Source organism: Dipodomys merriami, unplaced genomic scaffold, assembly GCF_024711535.1.
Source record: "Dipodomys merriami isolate MVZ:Mamm:240054 unplaced genomic scaffold, mDipMer1.0.p SCAF_388, whole genome shotgun sequence".
Lineage (NCBI taxonomy): Eukaryota > Metazoa > Chordata > Mammalia > Rodentia > Heteromyidae > Dipodomys > Dipodomys merriami.
The window spans coordinates 407,721-433,811 of record NW_027205470.1 but is presented as its reverse complement, the minus strand read 5'-3'; the positions used below and the strand labels follow the sequence as shown (position 1 = coordinate 433,811).

At 38.4% G+C, this 26,091-nt stretch overlaps 1 protein-coding gene across 2 annotated transcripts in view; it reads right to left on the bottom strand.

Annotated features, from left to right (window-relative positions):
• The window catches only part of LOC138805126 (WD repeat and HMG-box DNA-binding protein 1-like), a 65,565-nt gene that overhangs the window by 25,054 nt on the left and 14,420 nt on the right, over nucleotides 1-26,091 (bottom strand). For both annotated transcript variants that reach the window (XM_069989722.1, XM_069989723.1), the window contains exons 8-16: nucleotides 24,184-24,276; nucleotides 22,368-22,474; nucleotides 22,040-22,181; nucleotides 18,370-18,577; nucleotides 15,225-15,406; nucleotides 14,133-14,317; nucleotides 12,334-12,575; nucleotides 8,146-8,283; nucleotides 5,477-5,633 (exon numbers count right to left, since the gene is read on the bottom strand). In XM_069989722.1, the coding sequence (XP_069845823.1) occupies nucleotides 5,477-5,633; nucleotides 8,146-8,283; nucleotides 12,334-12,575; nucleotides 14,133-14,317; nucleotides 15,225-15,406; nucleotides 18,370-18,577; nucleotides 22,040-22,181; nucleotides 22,368-22,474; nucleotides 24,184-24,276 (1,454 nt within the window). The remainder of the gene's footprint in view (nucleotides 1-5,476; nucleotides 5,634-8,145; nucleotides 8,284-12,333; nucleotides 12,576-14,132; nucleotides 14,318-15,224; nucleotides 15,407-18,369; nucleotides 18,578-22,039; nucleotides 22,182-22,367; nucleotides 22,475-24,183; nucleotides 24,277-26,091) is intronic.

Here is a 26,091-nt window from a genome sequence, read left to right as displayed (position 1 = left end):
GATCCTCAGGGGCTGGGAAGGTAGCTCAGTGGTAGAGTGCTTGCATGCATGAAGCCCTGGGTTCAATTCCTCAGCACCACATAAGCAGAAAAAGCCAGAAGTGGCACTGTGGCTGAAGTAGTAGAATGCTAGCCTTAAGCTGAAGAGCTGAGGGACAGCACCCAGGCCCAGAGTTCAGGTTCCACAACCGACAAAAAAAAAAAAAAAAAAAAAAAAAAAAAAAATCACCATCTTCAGATCTCATCCTCCTGAATAGCTAGAATTACAGTTATGAGCCACTGGTGCTTGGCTTTTACTTGTTCTTTATTTCAATACAGAATGCATAAGTATTTTGTCATTAACTTGTTGTGTTATCTCAAACAATTTACTTTAACTTGTAAGAACCTAAGTTTTGTCCTATGCAGAAACTTCAGAGGAAAGCTAAGGTTAGAGGTAGGGAGCATAGAAAAACCAAAAGAAGCCAGTAGTTACTATTCTTTTATCTCTGTGAGCTTCTGAGCTATAGTAAAGGTTCCACAAATTCAGAGGTACCGTGAATTATCCACAAACTGAATATCAAAAAATATTTCCATGTTATATACTAGAATTTTCACAGGTCCACAGATTATACAATTTATAAATTATAATTTTAGGCCTATAGAACCTTCTAATATTATGGATTGCCCATCAAGTGATAGTTAATGTAGAACTACCATCATGAGAAGGTCATGAATACCCAACATTTAAAAAGGGCTCCTATATTTGAAAATGTCAGAAACTACTGACCTAGCAATTTCTAAAATCCTTCCAAGTCTAAAAGCTATAATTTAGAGTCCATTATTTTTTTATCCCACGTTGAATTGTTAAGCATTACCAGCTATAATTGCCATGGTTTTTAATGAACATCAAAAGTTAAAACTCTGAAGATCTTAAGAGAAATGCAGATAAGAAAGCTGGATATGTAAGTTATTAAGAGTGTGAAAATTGAGCTTAATAAAAGTACTTATTAAATTAAATGAAAAATTCAAATTATTCATTTTAAATGATTTTGCAAACCTCAATATAATGACATTCATTAACCAAATGAATCACCATACTTAAGATAGGTGAACTAAATTATTAAATAATCTGGCTCCTAGAAATTAATAAGCAACCTATCTTAAGCTCTGTTAAAATATCCCTGCTACTGCTTCATAACCCGCCCAGAGAAGCCAGGAACAGAAAATAGGAATGTCTGTCACCTTTCAACTATTAAATCTATCTACATTTGGTAAGGTGCTGGTGACTTACACCTGTAAGCATGGCTACTCAAGAAGTCTGAGATCTGAGAATTGCGGTTCAAAGCCGGCCCAAGCAGAAAAATCAGTGAGACTCTTGTTTCCAACTAACCAGTAAAAAAGCCAGCAGTGGAAGTGTGGGTCAAATGGTATAATTTTAGTCTTACACAAAAAAGCCAAATAAGAAATTGGTCACTGAGTTAAAACCTCAGTAGTGAACCAAGAAATTTATTTTTAACTATTTCTACCTATTATAACGGGTAAAAATGTCTATTTTCCAGTTTTAAATAAAAGGTCTGCCAAGTACCCTTAGCTCACACCTGTGATCCTAGCTATTCAGGAGGCTGAGAGCTGAAGATCCTAGCCTAGCCTAGGCAGAAAAGTTCATGAGTCTTTCATCTCCAATTAACCAGGAAAAACAACAACAACAGAAGTGGAGCTGTGGCTCAAGTAGTACAGCACAAGGCTGGAGTGAAAAAGCTTAAGGGATAACACCCAGACCTTGGGTTCAAGCTCCAGTAGCAGCACTAAATGAATAAACAAAGGTATCTATATTGCTTTTCTTTTAAAATTTCATCCTGTGGTACATATAACTGAAAGAAATTAATAAATGTTCATTAAAAAAAAACTTCAGGGCTGGGAAGGTGGCTCAGTGGTAGAGCGCTTGCCTTGCATGCCTGAGACCCTGGGTTCGATTCCTCAGCACCACATAAGCAAAAAGAAAAAAGCCGGAAGTGGCGCTGTGGCTCAAGTGGTAGAGCGCTAGCCTTGAGCTGAAGAGCTGAGGGACAGCGCCCAGGCCCAGAGTCAGGCCCCACGACCGGACCCAAAAAAAAAAAAAAAAAAAAAAAAAAAAAAAAAAAAAAAAAAAAACCTTCAGTCTTTCACTCATACCCAGATATGGTGGCCTGTACCTGTAGTCCAGTACTCAGAAGGCCGAGGCGGGAAGGCGGGAAGATGGATTTTTAAGCCACCAAATACTGCTGAGTAACTTTTTACTAATTTATAAGCCTATTATTGTTTTAGAGTATTTCCTCAGTCAAATCACTCAAAAGTATTACTGAACTTTCAGATTTTTCTCATCTGGTAAGATGTAAATAATTATTTGTAGTCTGGTTTGATTTGTATTTATACTGAGCAACAGTAATCATTTTTCCATATATGTGAGAGAATTTGTATTTCACTTAATGTACTATGGCTTTTTTGAAACTGTCTTTACAGCTTCTGTGATATGACCTTCTTTAGGCAATTTTTCATACTTCTTTTTTTGTTGTTGTTGGTCATGGGGCTGGAACTCAGGGCCTGGGAGCTGTCCCTGAGCTCTTTTTGCTCAAGGCTAGCATTTTACCACATGAGCTACAGAACCACTTCCAGTTTTCTAGTGGTTAATTGGAAATAAGAGTCTCACAGACTTTATTTCCTAGGCTGGCTTCAAACTCCGATCCTCTTATCTCAGGCGTCTGAGTAGCTAGGATTACAAGCATGAGCCACAGGGGCCCAGCATTTTCATACTTCTTTAGCTTATCATTTTGCTAATTCAAAACCTCCTCCAATATCTAACCTCTAAATATTGATGATAACCTCTTAGGGTTAGGCTCTGGCTTAAAAAACCTTATATATTGTGATAACTCCCAAATTTATGTCTCCAGCCAAAATTTCTCCTCTGAATTTAAACCTTGTATCTTAATAACTTCTTGGTATCTCCATTTGGGTATTTCTCACATTTCAAATTGTAATATCAAGGGGGAATTCCTTGCCAACTCCCTTATTTCTATAAATAACACAACTATCTCTAATGCCTCAATCATTGTTTCCAAACAGTCCTAGAAGAATGGATTGATCCTCTAGTTTAAAACCAATCTCCCGGGGCTGGGAAGGTGGCTCAGTGGTAGAGCGCTTGCCTTGCATGCCTGAGGCCCTGGGTTCGATTCCCCAGCACCACATATGCAAAAAGAAAAATAAAAGCCGGAAGTGGCGCTGTAGCTCAAGTGGTAGAGCGCCAGCCTTGAGCTGAAGAGCTGAGGGACAGTGCCCAGGCCCAGAGTTCAGGCCCCACGACTGGACCCAAAAAAAAATAAAACCAATCTCCCTACTTACAGTCTTAACTCTTCTAATCCATTTACTACATATGCACTTTCCTTTCCATATCACTCACCAAATTACATTAACCCCTGCACAAAGCCCATACATGACTTCTAGATACAAAGTTCTCTAGCATGACCTATAATACCAACTGTTTCTAACTTTCTGATGTCATCTTGAACTCAGAACCCTTAGGAAACCTAAGAACTTAGAAAAATATCCCTTTCTTCTTATACTACAGTCATGTTTGATATCTTTTCCTATTCCTCAAGTATAGTTCTAACTTCAAGGCTTTTGTACATTTTGTTCACTCTGCATGGACCATTTTTACTCCATTCTTCTATAACAGACTCTCTATCTTCAATGCCCTAAATTACATATTACACACACACACACACACACAGATCATGTATATTCAGGATTAAAACAAGCATAGCACATGCTAACCAAGTGTTCCCAGCAATGTTCCATTGTTCTATTTCTGTGGGGTTTTTTTTGTGCCCCTCCTGGGGCTTGCCTTCAGGGCCTGGGTGCTATCCCTGAGCTATTTTTTGAGCAATAGCTCCACTTCAGGCTTTTTGGTGGTTGCTACCTGGCCAGACTTCAAATTATAACCCTCAGATCTCAGCCTCCTGAGTAGCTAGAATTACAGGTGTGAGCCACCAGTGCCTGGTGCAAAGTCCCATCATAAATGTAGAGACTCTTCCGTGACTACCTCACCTAGGATGTGCCCTGTTATTTTCCATCATCAATCTTGTCAAATTAATTAGTAAAATTAATCCAAAGTAATGATGACTATTTTACTTGTTTCTGTTAACTTTTTCTGATCAGACTATAACTCCATGAAAAGAGGCTTCTTCTTTCATCAACTATATACATGATGTTAGTTAACACTCTTTTAGACCAAAAGGATATCAAATATCAAAGGAGGAAAACCTAACCAGATGCAAATATCTCTACACGCTTATGTTACTCAGGAGGCTGAGGCCTAGAAGATCAAGACACTAAGCTAGCCCTAGCAGAATAGTCGTATGGATTATTCTGGGCAGAAGGTGTGTCCCAAGTGGTAGAATGCTAGCTGAGCAAACCCCTGTCCCAGAACAAACAAACAAAAGAAAGAAAGAAATAGGAAAACCTTCAGAGGCATTATTGGACTTAACTAAAGCTCCTTTTCCTGTGTGACTGAAATGATGCTAAGAATCATATTGATAAACTTTATTTCTATTTTGTTCAGTAAGTATCACATAAATAACTAACATGAAAGACAAACACATTTCAAAAGCCTTGCGGAAAGAAATTCAAAGTAATTTTTTGGTAGTACCAGGGCTTGAACCCAGGAGCCTCATGCTCACTCAGAATGCTTATGGCTATCAGGGTATCATTTGAACTGTACCTCCAGTCCAGCCTTTTGCTAGTTATTCTGGAGGTGGACTTTTGCAGACTTTACAATTGAGCCACTTGTGCCTAAGTTCAAAGTGCTTTTAAAAAGTCAACTTCTCCAGGCATCCATGGCTCACACCTGTAATTCTAGCTACTCAGGAGGCTGAGATCTGAGGATTGCAGTTCAAAGCCAGCCTGGGCAGGAGATGAGACTCTTATCTCCAATTTACTAAAAAGCTGAAAGTAGAGCTGAGCTGTGGGCAGGTGGTAGAGAGCTAGCTTTGATTAAAAAAAAAAAGCTCAAGGACATCATCTAAGCCTTGAGTTCAAGCACTCACATGCACGTGCACACACACCAAACACACGTCAACTGCATCAGTATTAGTGTGTTTTCTTTGTGTTTTAATGCTGTATTTAAATCTACTATTTCCTATTCTCCCTTCCTAAAAGTGTACACCATATGTAGTAAAGAGATCTGATAAATAAAATAATTTTATAGGGGCTGGAAAGGTGACTCAGTGGTAGAATGCTTGCCTTGCATGAATGAGGCCCTGGGTTCGATTCCTCAGCACCACATAAACAGAAAAAGCCGAAAGTGGCACTGTGGCTCAAGTGGTAGTGCTAGCCTTGAGCAAATAAAGCTCAGGGTCAAGGGCCCAGGCCCTGAGTTGAAGCCCTAAGACTGGCAAAAACAAACAAAACAAAACAAACACAAAAAAATAAAAGAAGCCAACTTTATCCATTTTATAATAGCCCACCTCAGTTGCTGGGGATGTTCATGGATACCAACCACCCAATAGTGATCAGATTTTCCCTTGCAGTGTTCTCGTGTATTACATACAGGAGTCCATGTATTACCAAATGCTCTGTTAAGCATTCGAACACAACCTTCAGAATCCACATAACAGGGAGTGCCTGCATATCAACAACAAAAAAAATCACTTGAAGATATGTTTGTTAAATTAAGCTCATTTCAAAAATACACGCTAAGCAAAGGGTGAACAAATGCAGCGGTAGTACTCATTATGTTGAAAACTAACTATCCAACTTGTGGGTGGCAATGGAAGGGAAAAACTAGGAGAGAAAGGGAAGGGATGACATTGTCCAAAAAGAAATGTACTCATTACTTCACTTATATAACTATAATTCCTCTGTATATCACCTTTATAATAACAATTTAAATTTTTTTTTAAATATATACAAAACAAAAAAAGACATGCTAAGGGAAAAATAATATATACCATGTACTCATTTCCATTTCCAAAGGAAAAAAAGGCAAATAATTCAAGGTTATTTCCTGTAAAATTTTATAGCCAGAGTTAAGACCTACTGAAGAAAGAAACTACAATTGACATAACTAAACTTTACTCAAATAAAGAGAAAAATCTAACAGTTTCAGTGAAAACCATGCCACCTGCTGGAAAACAACACTAATTAGTTTTAAGCCAGTATTAGCTTTAAATATATTAAACATACATCTAAAAGTTTCTGGTTAAGAAAGACTTGTAAAATGAGCAGAACTTGGTATGAGGTGATTAAAGAAATATGACTTGGATGCTATTTTTCTCCTTCTTCTCTTGTGATCTCATGACCATGTTCCCCAGCTCCAAGGTAAACCAGTACATCACTGTTTCCACCTTCTCTGCACACTGCAGCAAATACATGGCAAATTACGTAAGTACCCCTTCTTATCTGTGGCTTCATAATCCTCTTACTGCAAATGTCAGTTTCCTTGGGGTCTGGATCTGACTGGTACTTAGTAAAAGAAATTACAGAAATGGAGGTTATGAACAATGATTCTATTAAAACCATAATGACTAATTTCCTAATAGACAGTATAAAAACAAGGGGCATGAATCTCTTAACAGAAATATTGAAGCCCTCAAGCAAGGATTATCAGGTGCTTTAAAATAAGCTATACATTCATGTCATAAAAAACTATAAAAAGGAGTCTATTATAGCAATGTCTAGCAGAAACATCATGCAAGCCAAAAATACATTTTTTTCTTATCAGATATATGGGTTGTTCCCACTCATTTTTTAATTGTTATTGTAAAGGTGATGTACAGAGGTGAGTGATACAGTTACCCAAGTAAGGTAAAGAGTATGTTTCTTTTTGGACAACGTCATCTCTTCCCTAGCACTCTCCCAGTTTTTCCCTCCCCCAAATATTTTCAATTTCATAGCGACATTTTTTTAAAAAAGGGAGGGGGATAGTTGAATAATATATTTTATATGATCCAATATATTCAAAATACTACCAATCAATATAAAAGACTGTTTTCAAATATATTTTCATATTTAAATTTATTTCATATTTACATTTCAGAGTATTCTATACTTAATAACATCTCAATTCAGATTAGCCACATTTTTATAGCATTCTATTGTTATTGTAAAGGGGTTACAGTTATGTAAGTCAGATAAAGAGTATATTTCTTTTTTTTTTTTTTTTGTTGGTCGTGGGGCTTGGACTCTGGGCCTGGGCGCTGTCCTTCAGCTCTTCGAAGAGCTCAAGGCAAGCGCTCTACCACTTGAGCCACAGTGCCACTTCCAGCTTTTTCTACTTATGTGGTACTGAGGAATCGAACCCAGGGCCTCATGCATGCAAGGCAAGCACTCTACCACTGAGCCACCTTCCCAGCCTCAAGAGTATATTTCTTTTTGGACAATGTCATCCCTTCTCTCGCTTTCTCCCAGTTTTCCCCTCCAATTCCCACCCACAAGTAGTATAGTTTATTTTCAACATAGCATCTAATGAGAACCAATGTTGCATTTTTTTCACCCTTTGTTCCACCATTGTTGTGCCCCAGTTTTGAACTGCTCAACAGCCACTACAATGGACAGTACAGTTCTAAAACATTCCTAAGTTTTGTGTGTAGAATTTTTTGGAAAAGACAACTTTACCAATGATTTATATCTCTTCCACATGCATTTGTATATATCAATGTTATACAAACATATTTACATATATGTACATTCATGTGTACATTACAGCAAAAATTTTCTTTTCAGTTTTCTCATGATGAGATTTTGTAAATAAAATGGCATTTTACCTAACAACTGTGGTTTCCAATTCTGCCAACATATTAAAATTCATTAGTTTTAGAAAATGTAATGAATGGGGCTGGGAAGGTAGCTCAGTGGTAGAGTGCTTGCCTTGCATGCATGAGGTCCTTGGTTCGATTCCTCAGCACCACATAAGCAGAAAAAGCCAGAAGTGGGGCTGAGGCTCAAGTGCTAGAGCACTAGTCTACAGCTGAAGAGCTGAGGGACAGCGCCCAGGCCCAGAGTTCATGCCCCACGACCAACCAAAAAAAAAAAAGAAAATGTAATGAATGCAGCTTTAAAGAAATAAATTAGGAATAAAACAATATGATTTTCTTTTTTAAAATGTCTTTAGTATACAGAAATAAGTTTATCTTGCCTTCAGCTGAGAATCCCACCCATGCCAGGTAGGATTTCCTTGTAAGAGGAAGAGGGTCTCCAAGCAAAATTTGTTTTTTCATTTTCCCCAGCTCCAGCAGCTGAATTCCAAGGCACTGATCTCCATCAAATCCTGTTCCTAGAGAGGGAGTACATATATACATCAGAAGGTTATTCAGCTAAAATGAGGACAAAATTATTTTCTGTAAATTGATTTAAATGCTTGTTTTAAATGCTTACACTGTTTTTATGGTTAAACCACATAAGGCAGTAATTAGGTGTTAGAAGCAGAATAGTATGTTGCCTGGACTATTTATATGAAGTAGTTGTAAGTGGTTATAATATACTCCAGAAACATTTACAGAGAACATACAGGCTGGTCTAGGCAAAAGAATTACAATGGCCAGCAATATCATTGTTTTCATATTCATATTCAGGGAAGGAAAGATAGACAAATTTTGAAAAACAGAAGAGTAAAAAACTCTACAAAAGAATAAAATATTACTGTGATTCAGAATGCTAGACTGAGTATTGCTTTAATCTTTGAAAGTCAGAGGTAGTCTTTAAATAGAAAGCAAAATTTAAGCCAGCACCAGTGGCTCACACCTGTAATCCTAGCTACTCAGGAGGCTGAGATCTGAGAATCACAGTTTGAACAATCCTTGACAGGAAAGTCCATGAGACTATCTCCAATTCATCATCAGAAAACTGAAAGTGGCACTGTGGCCCAAAGTGGTAGAGCACTAGCCTTGAGCAAAAAAGCACAGGGACATTACTTAGCTCTAAGTTCAAGCCCCACAACAGACAATGAAAGAAAGAAAGAAAGAAAGAAAGAAAGAAAGAAAGAAAGAAAGAAAGAAAGAAAGAAAGAAAGAAAGAAAGAAAGAAAGAAAGAAAGAAAGAAAGAAAGAAAGAAAGAAAGAAAGAAAGGAAAGAAAGAAAGAAAGACAGAAGGGAGGGAGGGAGGGAGGGAGGGAGGGAAAGAAGGAAGGAAGGAAGGAAGGAAGGAAGGAAGAAAAGAAGGAAGGAAGGAAAACTTAAGTTATATACAAATTACAATGTGGGGCTAGCCATGCAAATGTTAGGGGAAGGCACACTGTAGTAAGTAGAAGGAACAGCTTAACAGAATGGTCCTAAGGCAGGTATAGAGAGTTCAACTCAAAACCAAAATGGCCAGAATAGCAAGAATACGGTAATGAGAGAAAGGGGCAAAAGATGAGTTTAAGGGACAGGTAGAGGCCAGATGGTGCAACAGATCACAGTAGATCAGATTGTGCAACAGATCACAGTAGATCAACTTGCCATCTACCATAAATAGTGTAACTGTTATTCTAGTAAGTCAGGAAAGATTGAAGAAGAGGGAAATGACCTGTTTTGAAAAGGTCACCCAAGCAGCCACGTGGATAGATGCTAAAAGGCAAAACTTGACGTTGAAAATCTAGTTAAGAGACTACTATGATAGTCTAAGATATAACATACAGGTTGGACTAGCGTGTAAATACAGGAAATAAAATGAGCCATAGTTGGAATGTGTTATTTCATAGAATTGACATGATGAAACTCAAAATGAATTAAAGACCTTAACATCAAACCTGAATCTCTGAAACTACTGCAGGACAGAGTAGGAGAGACACTTGAACTTATAGGGACAGGAAGGAACTTCCTGAACAGAGTCCCAGGGTCAACAACAAATTGGAGAGAGACTCGACAAATGGGAACTACCTTAAAATAAAAAGTTTCTGCACAGCTAAAGCTATAGCAACCAAGCTAGAAAGACAACCAACTTATTGGGAAAAAAAATTTACCAGCAGTATATCAGACAAGGGGTTAATATCCAGTATATACAAGGAACTCAAGAAAATAATCCCTCCCAAACCTAACAAACCAATTACTAAATGGGCAAGGGAACTAAAGAGAGACTTTTCAGAAGAAGAGATAAAAATGGCAAAGAAACACACGAGGAAATGTTCACCATCCCTGGTAGTGAAGGAAATGCAAATAAAGACAACCCTGAGATACCACCTTACCCCAGTCAGAATAGCCCAAATCCTCAAGTCAGCCAACTACAAATGCTGGAGGGGATGCGGAGAAAGAGGAACTCTATTACACTGCTGGTGGGAATGTACACTTATACAACCACTTTGGAAAGTAGTCTGGAGGGTCCTCAGAAAGCTAAATATTGACCGCCCTTATGATCCAGTCATACCACTTCTAGGTATCTATCCTGAACAACAGGAACCAGTATACAAGGACACATGCACCTCCATGTTTATTGCAGCACTGTTCACAATAGCCAGGATATGGACACAACCCAGATGGCCCACCACAGATAAATGGATCCAAAAATTGTGGTATCTATACACAATGGAATATTATGCAGCCATTAGAAACGACAAAATAATGGCATTTTCAGGGAAATGGATGGAACTAGAAGAAATCATGTTGAGTGAGGTAAGCCAAGTACAAAGAGACAAACGGCACATGGTCTCCTCGATAAGTGGATGTTAAATCCAAAATGTTAGGTGATGCGACAAATTTAACAGGACTTAAGAAACAAAGGATTTCCACTCATCTGGTCGAATCACTACTAAATAAACCCATGCTGCTGATCACATGTATATATATGCATACTGGAGGGAAACCAGGAGGACGACACAGAACTATAGGGAATCAGTACAACAGTGGGACCCATCAGCTGCACTGGACATTGACCAAAATGAACTAAGCAACTCAACGGCAGCGATGGAAGAGAGGGAACAAGTAGGAAAGAGGGAACAGCTGATGCTATGCAAAACAAAACAAATGTATATCACTCAATGTGGAATAAGTGTATCACAAAGCTCATAGAACTCATAAATGTTATAGACCATGACAGACAATTTGCTCCATGAAGGTTAGAATGTGTTTGTGACTTTAACTAAGCATCACTATCCCACAATACTGTGAAATTTGGGAAATAATGTAACCACTTAATCACAATAAAAAATTTGAAAAAAAAAAAAAAGAATTGACATGATGAAAGACTTTATTGATGGAGTTTGGCCTTACCAAGTGGATTGTTAGGCATTTACTAAAATAAAGAAACTATGCAAAAAGCAAGTTTAGAAGGAAAAGCAATAGGGCTTTATGATGACGAAGTTAAGTTCCAACTATTAAAACTCCATATTCAGGGCTGGAAAGGTGGTTCAGTGGTAGAGTGCTTGCCTTCTGTGCATGAGGTCCTGGGTTCCATTCCTCAGCACCACATACACAAAAAAAGCCAGAAGTGGCACTATGGCTCAAGTGGTAGAGCGCTAGCCTTGAGCTGAAGAGCTGAAGGACAGTGCCCAGGCCCAGAGTTCAAGCACCATGAATGACAGAAATAACAAAATAACAACAAAAAAAAAACCCTCCATTTTCAGATTTCAATTGGATGCTTGATACTGGAGATAGAGTAAGATAGGTCTTGGTGATACCAACTTAGAAGTCATGGACCACAGATATATTTATAACTGTGGATTTTTATAAAATTCCAGAGTAGTTTCTCAAACTACGTTTGTCCTATATCTCATAATGCCAATTTACAGCTCTAACCAATACTAAAGAAAAACGAAATCTAAGAGTGAATATTGTCCACAGACTTTTTTTTGATATTGGTCCTGGGGCTTGAACTCATGGCCTGGGTGCTGTCCCTGAGCTTTTTCACTTAAGGCTGGTGCTCCACCACTTGAGCTACAACTCTACTTTGAGCTTTTTCGTTATTTTTTTAAGGTCTGAGACAGGGACTCAAACTCAGTACCTGATACTTTGGGTCATTGGTTAGCACTCTACCTACTGAGCCACGACTCTAACCCCTACTTCTGGCTTTTTGTGGTTGTTTTGTTTGATCTTACATACTAAAAGAATGCTTTATCTTTTAGACATTTAAACTCTGAAAGATGTGCTTGCCAAAGGATAAGGTTTAACCATGGAAATAACCAGACTCCATCTTGAAATCTTCTCTTTAATACAGTCTACAAATAAGATGTTGTTTTTACTACTATTAGTAAATACATCAGAATTTTCTGCAAAGACTTCACTTATGCAAACACTAAATGCAAAAGGAGGTGTATATGTCATCCAAAAAAAGAGAGCAACAACAGAAAAGCTCAAGTAATTTCCATCTTACTTAAGGTCCTAGTCAAATTATAAAACTAGGAAAAAATCCTACCTCTATGAAAAACAATTAAAAGCTGTTCTCCATGTCCTGCCATTGATACCACAGGCCCAGGAAGGCTGAAGATCTCTTTCTGAACACCGCCAATAGAAAACAATCGAAGAAGTAAGGCACTAGTGGCAGCAGCAGCCCATCCCTGACCAAGACAAATGGCTTCAATATCCTCATGCTGAGGCATATCTACCATCCACTCTTTGCTTGAATCCCAAGAGCTGAAGTGTAGGCAGTGAAGCTTGCTAAAAATTAAACAAGACAGAAACAATCCAAGTTAATAATTATGACCTCTCAATTTCCTTCTCCTTTCCTTCCTATCCCTGAGCTGGGGCAGACCCACTGTCTCCAGCATGCTAGGCAACTGCAATATCACTGAGCTATACAATCCAGCCCCATGAATTATCCTTAAAATGAAATACATAAAACCATTAAGCCACTGGGTACTTTAACTTATTTAACTCCCAAGTGACTAACACCCCTAGATTGTGGACCATTATAGCAACAAGGAACAAATATATCTCATCAGAAATATTTTAATTTCAAATTACCTGGGAGATGGTAAAAATCCATCAAATGTATCAAGAAAAGAGATCTGTCAAAGCCCAAGGCGTCCACAATAAAATAAGTTTAAAAAGAGAAATTTATAATATAAAAAATGAGAAGTGTTTTTTCAAAAAAAATTCTATATCTACATCTATTTTTCTGTCTGTCTCCTTACCTACCTATTAAAACATATAAAGGAATCTGAAGCGTCAAGAGAAAGAGCAATTGATAAATAGAATATTTGGAAATGTTTCTTAAAATTACTTTCTCAGAAAGGGTGAATATGATCAAAGTACACAATACAAACATAGAAATAGCACAATGAAACTCTTTTGTATAATTAGTACATGCTATAAAGAAGATACATAAAAAAATTTCTTTTTCAAAGTGATTTCAAATATAATCTATAGTGGAAAAACATCATCAGTTCTAAAGCTAGAAATGAATTAACTACAAAACAATAAGAGAAAACAGATTTTACTTAAAATATAAAGAATATTATATGATGGCACACATCAGTATATTCTAACAGTTATTCTGGAGACAGAGATCAGAAGATCTCATCTTAGCCAGTAAAAAGCTGATGTAGTATATACCTATTTTCCCAATAAGGGGGAAGTATAAGTTAGAAGATTGCCATCCAGACTGGCCTAGGCATAATTATAGAACCCTGTTTTTAAAAAATAACAAAAAGGAGTTAGGGAGTATAACTCATATCATAGAATGCCATCCATAAAACCCTGAGTTCAAACCCCAGTATAGTAGGAAAAAAAAAATCTGTTTTGATTACAGTAGTCATACCTCAATATATACGTATCTGTCAACTCAAAACTATACATGAGTACATTTTATTGCATATAAATTATACTGCAATACAGTAAACTTTAAAAAGATTCATAACATACTAATATGGCTTCAAAGATATGCATCTGACTGTTAATAGTACTTATATCTGAGAACAGGATTCTAGAAGGAACTTTCTTTTTCTAATCATCTGTATTCCATTGTCAACGAATCTATAATAGTAACAGCACTAACAATGTGAAAGTAATTCCACATCTCATATTACAATTTATATACATTGCTTTGGTATGCAATTAGAGAATGTCATGAGGAAACAATTAGAGAAAACAGACACATTCGGAGGTATTATGAGTGTGCTGGTATATGTACCAAAAATTCCTTCTGGATTTCATTTAAAAAATATAATTAACAACTTAACAGTGCTGAACTCTCTTTCATAATATTGAATTTACCTTGCTAGTTCATCAGTGCTTTCACTCGCCAACAAAATAGCTTCATGGGAAAGATCTGCTACTGTATAATTCAAATTGTTTGATAGGTGTGTTGCATGGTGTATGGAGGTATCATGGAACTCTACGTCTATGGCATTGTCTTGCTCATCATTATAACAACGAATAATTCCAATAGAATTCCATACCTACAAATAGATAAGATTGAAGTCTAAGAAAGGCTGAAATTTTTAGAATTAGCAACTATAATACTACCAATTAATAATATTACAATTCATACTATACCAATGTTTAAGTTACGGGTGTTATCACATCAAACTATAGTTTTAGGCAACAAGAGTAAAATTATTACCAATTGAGCTACAATTGTACAAGAAATTTACAATGACTAATATTCTTTATTCATGGGAAAGTACATACTTTTATGTATATTTCTTAGGCAAGGCAGCTAATATATATATATGACCATATATACCTATTTATTTTAGCATTTTAAAAATACTACACTGGCCAGGTACCAGTGGTTCAGGAGGCTGACATCTGACAATCAAAGCCAGGCCAGGTAGGAAAGTCCATGAGACTCTTATCTCCAATTAACCAAAAAACAGAAGTAGAGCTGTGGCTCAAAGTGGTAAAATGCAAGCCTTGAGCAAAAGAGCTCAGGGACAGTGTGCTCAGACCCTGAGTCCAAGCCCCACGACTGACAAAAACCCCCACAAAAACAAAAAAACAAAAAAAATCCCTACACTGCTATCCTCCTCCTCCTCCTCCTCCCCCTTCTTCCCTGCCCCTTCCTCCTTTACTGCAAACAACACTTTTGTGTTTTGTGTGTGCCTACCCTGGGGCTTGAACTCAAAGCCTGGGCACTGTCCCTGAGATTTTTTTTCCCATACAAAGATACCACCTACCACTTGAGCCACAGCTCCACTTCCAGCTTTTTGCTGGTTAACTAGAGATAAAAGTCTCATGGACTTTCCTGTCCAGGCTGGCTTCAAACCAAAATCAGCCTCCTGAGTAGCTAGGATTATAGGAGTAAGCCACTGCCACTTGGCTTGAAAAGCTATTTTAAAACTTGATTGTACATTGAAGGCTTACCATGAATCTGTGAGTAAGATGTAGGGGTGTAGAACCTGACTGGAAGGGCTTTTGTCGGGGAGTTGGCATGGGCCCATCATAAAATGGCCTTTGGGATGTTACAAGTGGTAGATTGTGACTACTGCCTGCCTGATCATCTTCCTCTTCCTCCTTGAGAAGACCAGTTTTTAGCATTGTAACATCTACAACACAAAGGATTAAAAAAGAATTATGAATACCAATATCCTGGGGGGGAGGATTGAAGACTCCAATAATCTGTCCATTCATACATAATAAATGGCATTACACATGCTAAGAGAGATAGCAATGGTACAAAAGCACTGGTAGGTGACACTCATAGTGCCTTGGCACCAATAAAGCAGTGGCACCAACTGCCAATACGACTATATTAGTGGCCCCTGTATTGTTAGCCACCATGTTCTTATGGTAAAAATACTTTTTTAATCTACATCCTTACATAGATTCTTTCTTTAAAAAGTCTTGTATGTTAAACAAAAAAGTATGATGACCACTTTAAAAAAAAATTAAGTTGGGCCAAGTGCCAGTGGCTCACCCTATAATCCTAAGGAGGCTGAGATCTGAGGATCATGGTTCAAATCAGCCTATGCAAGAAAGTCTGTGAGACTCTTATCTCCAATTAACCGCCAAAAACAGCCAGAAGTAAAGCTGTGGCTCAAGTAATAGAGTGGCAGCCTTGAGCTAAAAAGCTGAGGGACAGCTCCAGGACCTGAGTTCAAGCCCCCTCCCCCCACGCCCCCCACCCCCGCCAAAAAAAAAGTTTGGCAATAGTTTCAGTTCTAAGGTAAACTGATTATTATTTGTTATCATTATTTTAACAAAATAAGCTATGCTTATAAAGATCTGAAAATATGACTAACTTTTTGGAAATAAATAAAGCAAACCTATAATTTAAGAAAAGTAAGAGGTTGGCCACAGATGAATGGATCCAAAAATTGTGGTATTTATACACAATGGAATATTATGCAGCCATTAGAAATGACAAAATAATGGGATTTGCAGGGAAATGGATGGAGCTAGAAGGAATCATGTTGAGTGAGGTAAGCCAAGAACGAAGAGACAAACAGTACATGGTCTCCCTGATAAGTGGATGCTAAATCCAAAATGTTAGGTGATATGACAAAATTAACAGGACTTAAGAAACAAAGAACTCCCACTCATCTGGTTGAACCACTACCAAATATCCCCATGCTGCTGATCACATATATGGTATATAACATGTGAGCACCGTTATATATTACAGACTGTGATAGACAATTTGCTCCAGGAAAGTTAGAATGAACTTGTGACTTTAAATGAGCATCATTATTCCACAATACTGTGAATTTCCGGAAATTATGTAATCACTTAATCACAATCAAAAAAAAAAAAAAAGAACCTCGGGGAAGGGAGGGAGGGAGGGGATGGTAGGGGGAAAACAATGGAGGGGGTAACAATGTTCAAGAGGAAGTGTACTCATTACCTTGTAACTGTAACCCTCTGTATAGTATCTTTACAATAAAAAAATTTAAAAAAAAAAAAAAGAAAGAAAAGTAAGAGGTTGGGAAGGTGGCTTACTGGTAGAGTGCTTGCCTAGCATGCATGAAGCCCTGGGTTTGATTCCTCAGTAACACATAACAGAAAAAGCCAGAAGTGGTGCTGTGACTCAAGTGGTGGAGTGCTAGCCTTAACAAAAAAGAAGCTCAGGGACAGTATCCAGGCCCTGAGTTCAAGTCTCAAGACTGGCAGGAAAAAAAAAAAAAAAAGAGGGAAATAACAGAGAATTTATTGCCAGTGATAAAATTTGAGCTTCCAAGCAAAATTTTGGGAAACTTTCTTGGATAGGACGTAGAGTGCCTAACTAGCAAGCACAAGGCTCTGAGTTCAAATACCAGTACTGTAACACCATCTTCCTCTCCCCGTCCAAAAAAAACAAACAGGATGCTAGTGGTTTACACCGGTAAGCCTTGCTACTTCAAGAGACTGAAGACTGAAGTTTGAAGGTAGCACAGGAAAAAAAGTCCATCTCCATCTCCAATTAACTAGCCAAAGGGCTAGACTGGAAGTGTGGCTCAAGTGATAGAGCACCAACTATGGGTGAAAAAATAGAGCACTTGGGACCCTGAGTACAAGCCCTGCTACTAATGAATGAATGAATAACATTTCTTTTTCTTAGTCATTCAGGTTAGATACTTAGCAATTTCATTGTTCTTTTCAAAGAACTAGTTTTTGGTTTCATAACTTTTTTTTCTTGTCAATTTCATTGAATCACATGCTTTATTCCTTCCTTCTTCTTGTTTGGTATTTCTTTTCCTAGTTTGCAAATATAATGCAAGAGTTCATTCTTCAAAAGTCATGCTCCCCCAGCCTTGAGCAAGAGGCTCAGGGATAGTGCCCAGGCCCTGAGTACAAGCCCCAGGACTGGCCCCCGCCAAAAGTACTCCATTATATTTGATGCATGAGTGGGAAAAATACTAGACTTTTTCTGTAACAGGGGCCTTCTGTGTCCCACTCGCCTTTCTAGGCCACCTTGGGCCCTTCACTGAAGCCACCACCGCAGCCCCCAAAACGTGATTAACAACAGCGTCAACTCTCGCCTGTAGTTTTGGGAACCTGAGTTTTTGAAGAAATGCAAATTTATTACCTAAACACCTTGTGCTTTGTTCTCTTCCCAACATTCTTTAAAAAAAAAAAAAATCTGTGATCCCTCCTCTATTATAAAGGAATTTGCAATAAAAAAAAAGTCATGATCCCAACTAGAAATCACTTGGCATGGCTGATCTGAAACTTTCAATTTTAACTGAATATAATTCAGAATATAAACTTTAAGCATGATTCTGACTATATTCTGTGATTTAAATCTCTTTAAATAACAGATTTAACTTAAAAAAAAAGTTATTGGGGCTGGGAAGGTGGCTCAGTGGTAGAGTGCTTGCCTTGCATGCATGAGGCCCTGGGTTCGATTCCTCAGCACCACATAAGCAAAAAAAAAGCCAGAAGTGGTGCTGTGGCTCAAGAGGTAGACGCTAGCCTTGAGCTGAAGAGCTGAGGGACAGTGCCCAGGCCCAGAGTTCAGACCCCACGACCTGACCTCCCCCCCCCCACAAAAAAAATTTATCAAGGCAAATGAACACAGTCCAATACATACCAACTGAGTTTTCATCATCTTCTAGGATGTGACTTCGATGTCTAGAACGACTGGAAACAAGTGTGAGGTCATCATCATTATCATCATCCAGAACCCCTTTTGAAAAAGAGGGAATCTCCACTGCACTGTCATGGAGAAAGTCTCCAGGATTACTTATATCATCTCCATCAAAAAGATCATTGTAATCCTTTTCCACTCTGCTAGATACCTTGAACAAATGAATATAATTTAGCACATATAAGTGAAACTCAACTAAAAAGCTATCCCTTTTTTGGTTTTGGTGGTTCTAGGATAGACCAAATGCTTTTTGCTCTTGATAGGAAAGTGCTCTAGCACTGAACTATATAGCCCCAAGAGACAAGTCTCTCAGAAGACATTCTCCCATTTACTTTTAGTTTACTTTGAGACAAGATCTTCTTATATAGTTTTTTAGGATGGCTTGGAACTTGAGATCTCCCCATCTCAGCTTCTCCAGTGCTAGGATTACAGGCATGTGCCTGTATACCCAGCTTTACTTACCTTTTCACACATTTACTTTAAACCATCCCAGTTAAAGCTAGTTGGGAGCTTTTGTTGTTATATTTTTATGTTCAAAGAAACAAAGTGATAGAACCAATAGAAAGACAGGAAGCAAAGAAATTCAACATAAATTTCATTATTATTTTCTAGGAACATAAACATATAAACAGAAGTTAAATGTCATTGTAAACAAGTATTTCACTCACTTTACAAAGTAATCAGCAGATACATTTCAGAAATTATAAATTATTCCTACATGATGAAAGAAATTATACAAATGTTAAGACAATATAAATTTATAATTCAGGAGCATAAATTTATCAGAAGACCACTAATAAAGAATATAGCATAAATATTTCTATGGAAATAAACATTGTTTTGTTCTTCACAGTATATATTTCTGTCATAATACCTGTCATCACTTTATATCCCTCATCATGAATACGAGGCAAAGACCCAATTTTCCAACAAGAAAATGCAAAAAATTTTTTAATTTGGGTTCATAAACTTTTAGGGCTAAAATGGCTAACTAACATTTTGTTACCATCTGTTCATTAAATTATGTTTCAACACATGAATTTAGAAGTACCTTTTCCTGTTCTCTCATTTTATTAAACATTGTCTGAATTCAGAATATGGTCCATTCTGACTGGGGTGGCCCATCAGCTGTACTGAGCATCCTGAAGAAAAAGAACTAAGCAACTCAAGGGTGGTGATGGGAGGAAGGGAATGAGAGAGAAAGAAGGAACAGCTGATACTAAGCAAAAGGAAAGTACATATCACCCGATTTGAAGAAATATCTCATTGTTAAAGTTTGTAGAGTTCATATGTAGATTAAGGTGATGATGATTATCGTTGTGAAGGTTAAAATGTGACCTTAGCTAGGTATAACTATGCCACAGTATTGTGAAACATATGTAGAAATATTTGGAGAAATATTTGGAGAAAAAAAAAGAATATTGGCTTAAGACCCTTTTCTTACCAAGATAAGAAAACAACTAGTTTATTCAAGAATGTTAAAGCTTGGGGCTGGGAAGGTGGCTCAGTGGTAGAGCGCTTGCCTTGCATGCTTGAGGCCCTGGGTTCAACTCCTCAGCACCACATAAGCAAAAAGAAAAAAAGCCGGAAGTGGCGCTGTGGCTCAAGGGGTAGAGTGCTAGCCTTGAGCTGAAGAGCTGAAGGACAGTGCCCAGGCCCAGAGTTCAGGCCCTACGACCGGACCCAAAAAAAAAAAAAGAATGTTAAAGCTTAAGAGCTTATATTCAGGGTTGGGAATGTGGCTTAGTGGTTGCTTGCCTACCATGCAGGAAGCCCTGGGTTTCATTCCTCAGTACCACATAAACAGAAAAAGCCAGAAGTGGCACTGTGGCTCAAGTGGTAGAGTGCTAACCTTAAGCAAAAGAAGCTCAGGGACAGTGCCTAGGCCTTGAGTTCAAGCCCCAAGACTGGCAAAAGAGCTTATGTTCAGCTTGGGGTAACTTTTCTACCAAAATGATTTCCACTTTGTGTTAGAAAAAAAACCCTATTTACTCATTACTAGTTATGTACAAAGTTTACTGCTTTTCCTACTAAATCATACTGGATAATAAAAACTGCATGGGAGATAAACTAAGGGCCTTTGTCCTGTGAGATGGAGTGTCCTCTAGCGAGATTGTCTTTGTGCCTTTCTTTCTCATTCTACTCTATGCCTCTTCTAGGTACCTATTTACCTTGCAGCACTAGACATGGCAGATATTGATAATGGAGCAATCTATTTGCTTCTTAAGTCAACTTTACTACTGTCAGCCCCACTTTCAGCAGTGCTTAGTGCTATCAAATTCTGAATCTTTGGGAATTTAGGCAGGCAAACTGAGCTATACTTTAGCTTCCCTCCATTACAATCATAGGATCCAATTCTTTGAAAAGCTCATTTCCAATCATTCTTCTATTTTCAACTTTCTAAGATTTTTTTTCTTTCAGTGTGGGGCTTGAACTCTGGACCTGGGCATTGTCCCTCAGCTCTTAAGCTCAAGACTAGCACTCCACCACTTGAGCCACAACGCCATATCCAGTTTTCTGGTAGTTTACTGGAGATAATAATCTCACAGACTTTCCTTCCAGGGCTGGCTTTGAACCGTGATCCTCAGATCTCAGCCTCCTTAGTAGCTAGGATTACAGTCATGAGCCACTGGCACCTGGCTCTAAAATTTTATTAATGACATTACTTTATTTTCTCTACCCTTATGTAATTAATCATTTAATCCCCCCCTGAGGGTAATTTTAAAGGGCTTTCATGAATAGAGATCATGCCAATTGGTAAAAAGATTAAAAAGTTGAGGACTGAGTTGTGACTCAAGTGGAAGAATACTTTCCTAGGAAACATGAGGCCCAGTGTTCAATCCCCAGTGCCACAAAAAGGGGGAAAAAAGGTAAAAGAAAGTTTTCTTTTCTTTTTTGCCGGTCCTGGGACTTGAACTCTGGGCCTGGGAGCTGTCCCTGAGCTTCTTTTGCTCAAGGTGAGCGCTCTACCACTTGAACCACAGCACCATGTCCAGCTTTTTTTTTTGTTGGTCGTGGGCCCTGAACTCTGGGCCTGGATGCTGTCCCTCAGCTCATCAGCTCAAGGCTAGCACTCTACCACAGTGCTAGACACAGCGCCACTTCTGGGTTCTTTTGCTTATGTGGTGCTGAGGAATCGAACCCTGGGCCTCATGCATGCAAAGCAAGCACTCTACCACTAAGCCACGTTCCCAGCCTCTATCCAGCTTTTTTGAGTGGTTTATTTGACATAAGAGTCTCACAGAGCTTCCTGCCCAAGCTGGCTTCAAACCTCGATCCTCAAATTACAGCCTCCTGAGTAACTAGGATTATAGGCATTAGCCACTGGCACCCAGCTGAAAGTTTTCTTTATTATAGACAATTGCTAGGGCTGAGGGTATGGCTCTTATAGTAGAGCATGTGCCTAGAAAGCACAAGGCTCTGAGTTCAAACCACAGTACTACTGAAATCAAAACAAATTTTTAAAAAGTCTATAACTATAAATAACTGCTGAGCATCAAAGAACAGAAATATGAATTATAATTTCACAAGAGCATATGGTAATTTGTTGTCTTCAAATACATTCAAATGCAGAAACAGTTGGGAGAAAATGCTCTACCTTAATCCACATTACCTTACTTCTTGAAGTCTTTCCACTGGAGTCACAGACATTTTCCAGGAGCCCAAGATTTCCCTCAGCATCAGTGTAAGATATCTGATCACAAGTAGGATGCCAGGCCAGGCCACAAATTGTATAACCTTTCTCATGTTTCACCCTAAAAATTATAAAGAGCAAGCTCTTTAAAATACTGTTAAGAAAAATATAAACTGTGAGGTTCTTTAGATAATTTGTGGTTAGAAAAGGCTTTTGACAATCTAGAAACTGTACATGTCAATTTTAAAATAGTTCATAGTAATACAAAAACATAATAGAAATGAGCAAAAAAGAACAGGAATCATACCTTTCCATGCAGACTTTGGTTTCCACATTCCAAACTATAATTAAACCATTAATGCTACCTGCAGCTAAATACTGACCACAGGGAGACCAGGTTACTACATTGAGGATCTGTAATGAAAAACAATAAATAACATCTTATTTTAAACTAATATCCACTATCACCAATTTTTAAAGTTCCTATTCTCTATTATTTATAAATATATTTGATATACAAAAGATAAGACAAAGACTTGTTTTTTATTTTTACGTTTTCAAGAAAAGAGAAAATTGCCACAAGAAAATTATATCAGTGTCAAATTTTAAAAGTAAAATCTTGGAAGTGGCACTGTAACCAAAATAGTAGAATGCCAGCCTTGAGTAAAAAAGTTCAGGGACAGTGCCAGGCCCTGAGTTCAAGCCCCACAAAAAAAAAAAAAAAAAGTAAAATCTAAAAATAAATCATCTTGGAAATAGACAGTACAGGGCTGGGAAGGTGGCTCAGTGGGAGAGCACTTGCCTTGCATGCTCGAGGCCCTGGGTTCGATTCCTCAGCACCACATAAGCAGAAAGAAAAAAGCCGGAAGTGGCGCTGTGGCTCAAGTGGTAGAGTGCTAGCCTTGAGCTGAAGAGCTGAGGGATAGCGCCCAGGCCCAGAGTTCAGGCCCCACGACCGGACCAAAAAAAAAAGAAATGGACAGTACAAGGTACCCTCTTACCATCCATTCACCATCAAGATGAAGACAACCAATAAGTGAAATAAGTGACCCTTCCTAAGTCAGTATTCACCTACTGGGCCTATGATTCCTTAATTATAAAATATGTGGGTAGGGAAAAAATGAGGGAGGGGATAACAAATGTACTCTCTACCTTACTTATATAACTGTAACCCTTCTGTATATCACTTTGAAAATAAAATTTATACTTAAAATATCATGTGGGGGGGGGGAGGGAGGGCTTGGGAAGGTGGCTCAGTGGTAGACTGCTTGCCTTGAATGCATGAGGCCCTGGGTTCCATTCTTCAGCACCACATAAGCAGAAAAAGCTAGAAGTGGCACTGTGGCTCAAGTGGTAGAGCCTTGAGCTGAAGAGCTGAGAGACAATGCCCAGGCCTAACGTTTAGAACCTATGACCGACCAAAAAAAATAATAATAATGTGGGTATGGGTGTGTGTACACACGTGCATGTGTCTAAAAGAGAGAACTACAATAATAACTTTCCTCTAAAATTTAAGATATGAAAAAGACAGAGACCAGAGAATAAGCAAGAAGAACGTACTAACCTTTCTTGCTCTAACATTCCACTTACTTTACAATAAAAACAAAAATTGCTCTAATTATTAAGCTAGGGTTAAATTTGATTTTAGACTTCAAAAGTACTTTTTTCCTTATCAAAGCTTATAAGAGAAAGGTCATGTAAGAGTTAGAAATGCTGGGAATGTGGTCTAGTGGTACAGTGCTTGCCTAGCATGCATGAAGCCCTGGGTTCAATTCCTCAGTACTACATAAACAGAAAAAGCCAGAAGTGGTGCTATGGCTCAAGTGGCAGAGTGCTAGCCTTGAGCAAAAGAAGCTCAGGGACAGTTTCCAGGCTGAGGTCAAGCCTCAGGACTAGCCAAAAATTAAAAAAAAAAAAAAAAAGAGTTAGCAATCTATCATGGAGAAGGCTAGTCTTTTTTCTTAAAACACACACACACACACAAGTACGTGCACAAGCTTGTGCACGTGCGTGCTCGTGTGCGCAAATAGTGGGAAACTTTTCTCCACTTCCCACTGCAACAGTATTTGGTGGAGTAGCCATTAAGTATTCCTATGGTCTCCTGAAAGTGTCACAAAACCTACCTGAGAGATGAAACTATCTGAAAGATCGAATTGATTACTCCATGTTTCTCTTCTATATAACTTTACAGATTTTTCCACAGGAATTGCAAGTAACTATTAGAAAATACAAAATTTAAACAAAAGTTTATATAAGTTCAATTTGAAAAGGATAAATTTATAAAACATACATACATTTATAAAACATATAAGGAAGCTAGGTGCCAGTGACTGACACCTGTAATCCTAGCCACTCAAGAGGCTGAGATCTGAGGATCACAGTTCAAAGACAGCCTGGGCAAGAAAGTCCATGAGACTCTTATCTTCAATTAACCACCAGAAAACTGGAAGTGGCGCTGTGGCTCAAGGGGTAGAGCTCTCACTTTGAGCTGCAAAGCTCAGGCACAGTGCCCAGGCCCATAGTTCAAGCCCCCCAACCAACAAAAAAATATATAAGGAAATTTTAATTTTAATTGAAACAAAACAAAAATTTATTTAAAATACTGAAATAAGAAACATGGGTGATGGGGGGAGAATAGGGGTAGTGGGAGAGGGAAGGGATAGTAAGAAAAAAACAAAGGAGGGGGTGACAATGTTTAAAAAGAAATGTACTCATTGCCTCACTCAGGTAACTTTACAATAAAATTGAATTAAAAAAAGTTGGAGACTTCAAAAAAAAAACCCCATGGATGATCATTTTACTATTTGGGAATAAAAAACAGACAATACTTAGCCTCATTATTATTTTTGCCAGCCCTGGGACTTGAACTCTGGGCCTGTGCCCTGTCCTTAAGCTTTTGTATTCAAGGCAGCACTCTACCTCTTGAACCACAACACTACTTCTGGCTTTTGTGGTTAATTGATGATAAATTCTCACAGCCCAGACTGGCTTCGAACCTCAATCCTCAGATCTCAGCTTCCTGAGTAGCTAGGATGACAGTGTCAGCCACCAGCACTTGGCTTAATAGTAATTTTAATACTATTTCTAAGGGAATCTAGGTTCTGCATCTCAATATTCAGCTCATTTTCCTAAAAGGAAATCTGAATCCTTTGAATATCAAAAATGCAAAGAAAAGAGAAATTTATAGAGTGGAGTTGTGCCTTATGTGGTAGAGCACCAGCCTTGCATGAAAAAGCCAAACACGATCATGAGGTCCTAAATTAAAACCCAAGTCCTGGAACAACAACAAAAACAAAGTTTAAAAAAATTCTAAGCTCAGCCGGGCGCTGCTCACACTACTTAGGAGGCTGAGATCTGAGGACTACTGTTCAAAGCTAGCCTGGGCATGAAAGTCCGTGAGACTCTTAAATCCAATAAATCCCTCAGAAAACTGGAAGTGGCACTGTGGCTCAAGTGGTAGAGCACTAGCCTTGAGCTGAAGGACAGCACCCAGACCCAGAGTTCAAGCCCCATAAGCGAAAAATAAAAATAAAAATTCTAAGCTGGATGCTGGTAACTCATGTCAGTAATTCTAGCTACTCAAGAGGCTGAGACCTGAGGATTTCAGTTCAAAGCCAGCCCAGTGAACAGGTTATGAGATTTATCTCCAATTAACCAGCAAAAAGCCCAAAGTGGAGGTATGGTTTAAGTAGAAGAGAGCCAGCCTTGAGAGAAAATGCCAAGTGAGAGTATGAGGCACTAAGCTCAAGCCCTAGTACTGGAATCAAAAAAAGAGAAAGCCGGGCGCTGGTGGCTCATGCCTGTAATCCTAGCTACTCAGGAGGCTGAGATCTGAGGATCGCGGTTCAAAGCCAGCCTGGGCAGGAGAGACCGTGAGACTCCTATCTCCAATAAACCACCTGAAAACCGGAAGTGGCGCTGTAGCTCAAGTGGTAGAGTGCTCGCCTTGAGCTGAAGAGCTGAGGGACAGCACCCAGGCCCAGAGTTCAAGCCCCACGACCGACAAAAAAAAAAAAAAAAAAAAAGAGAAA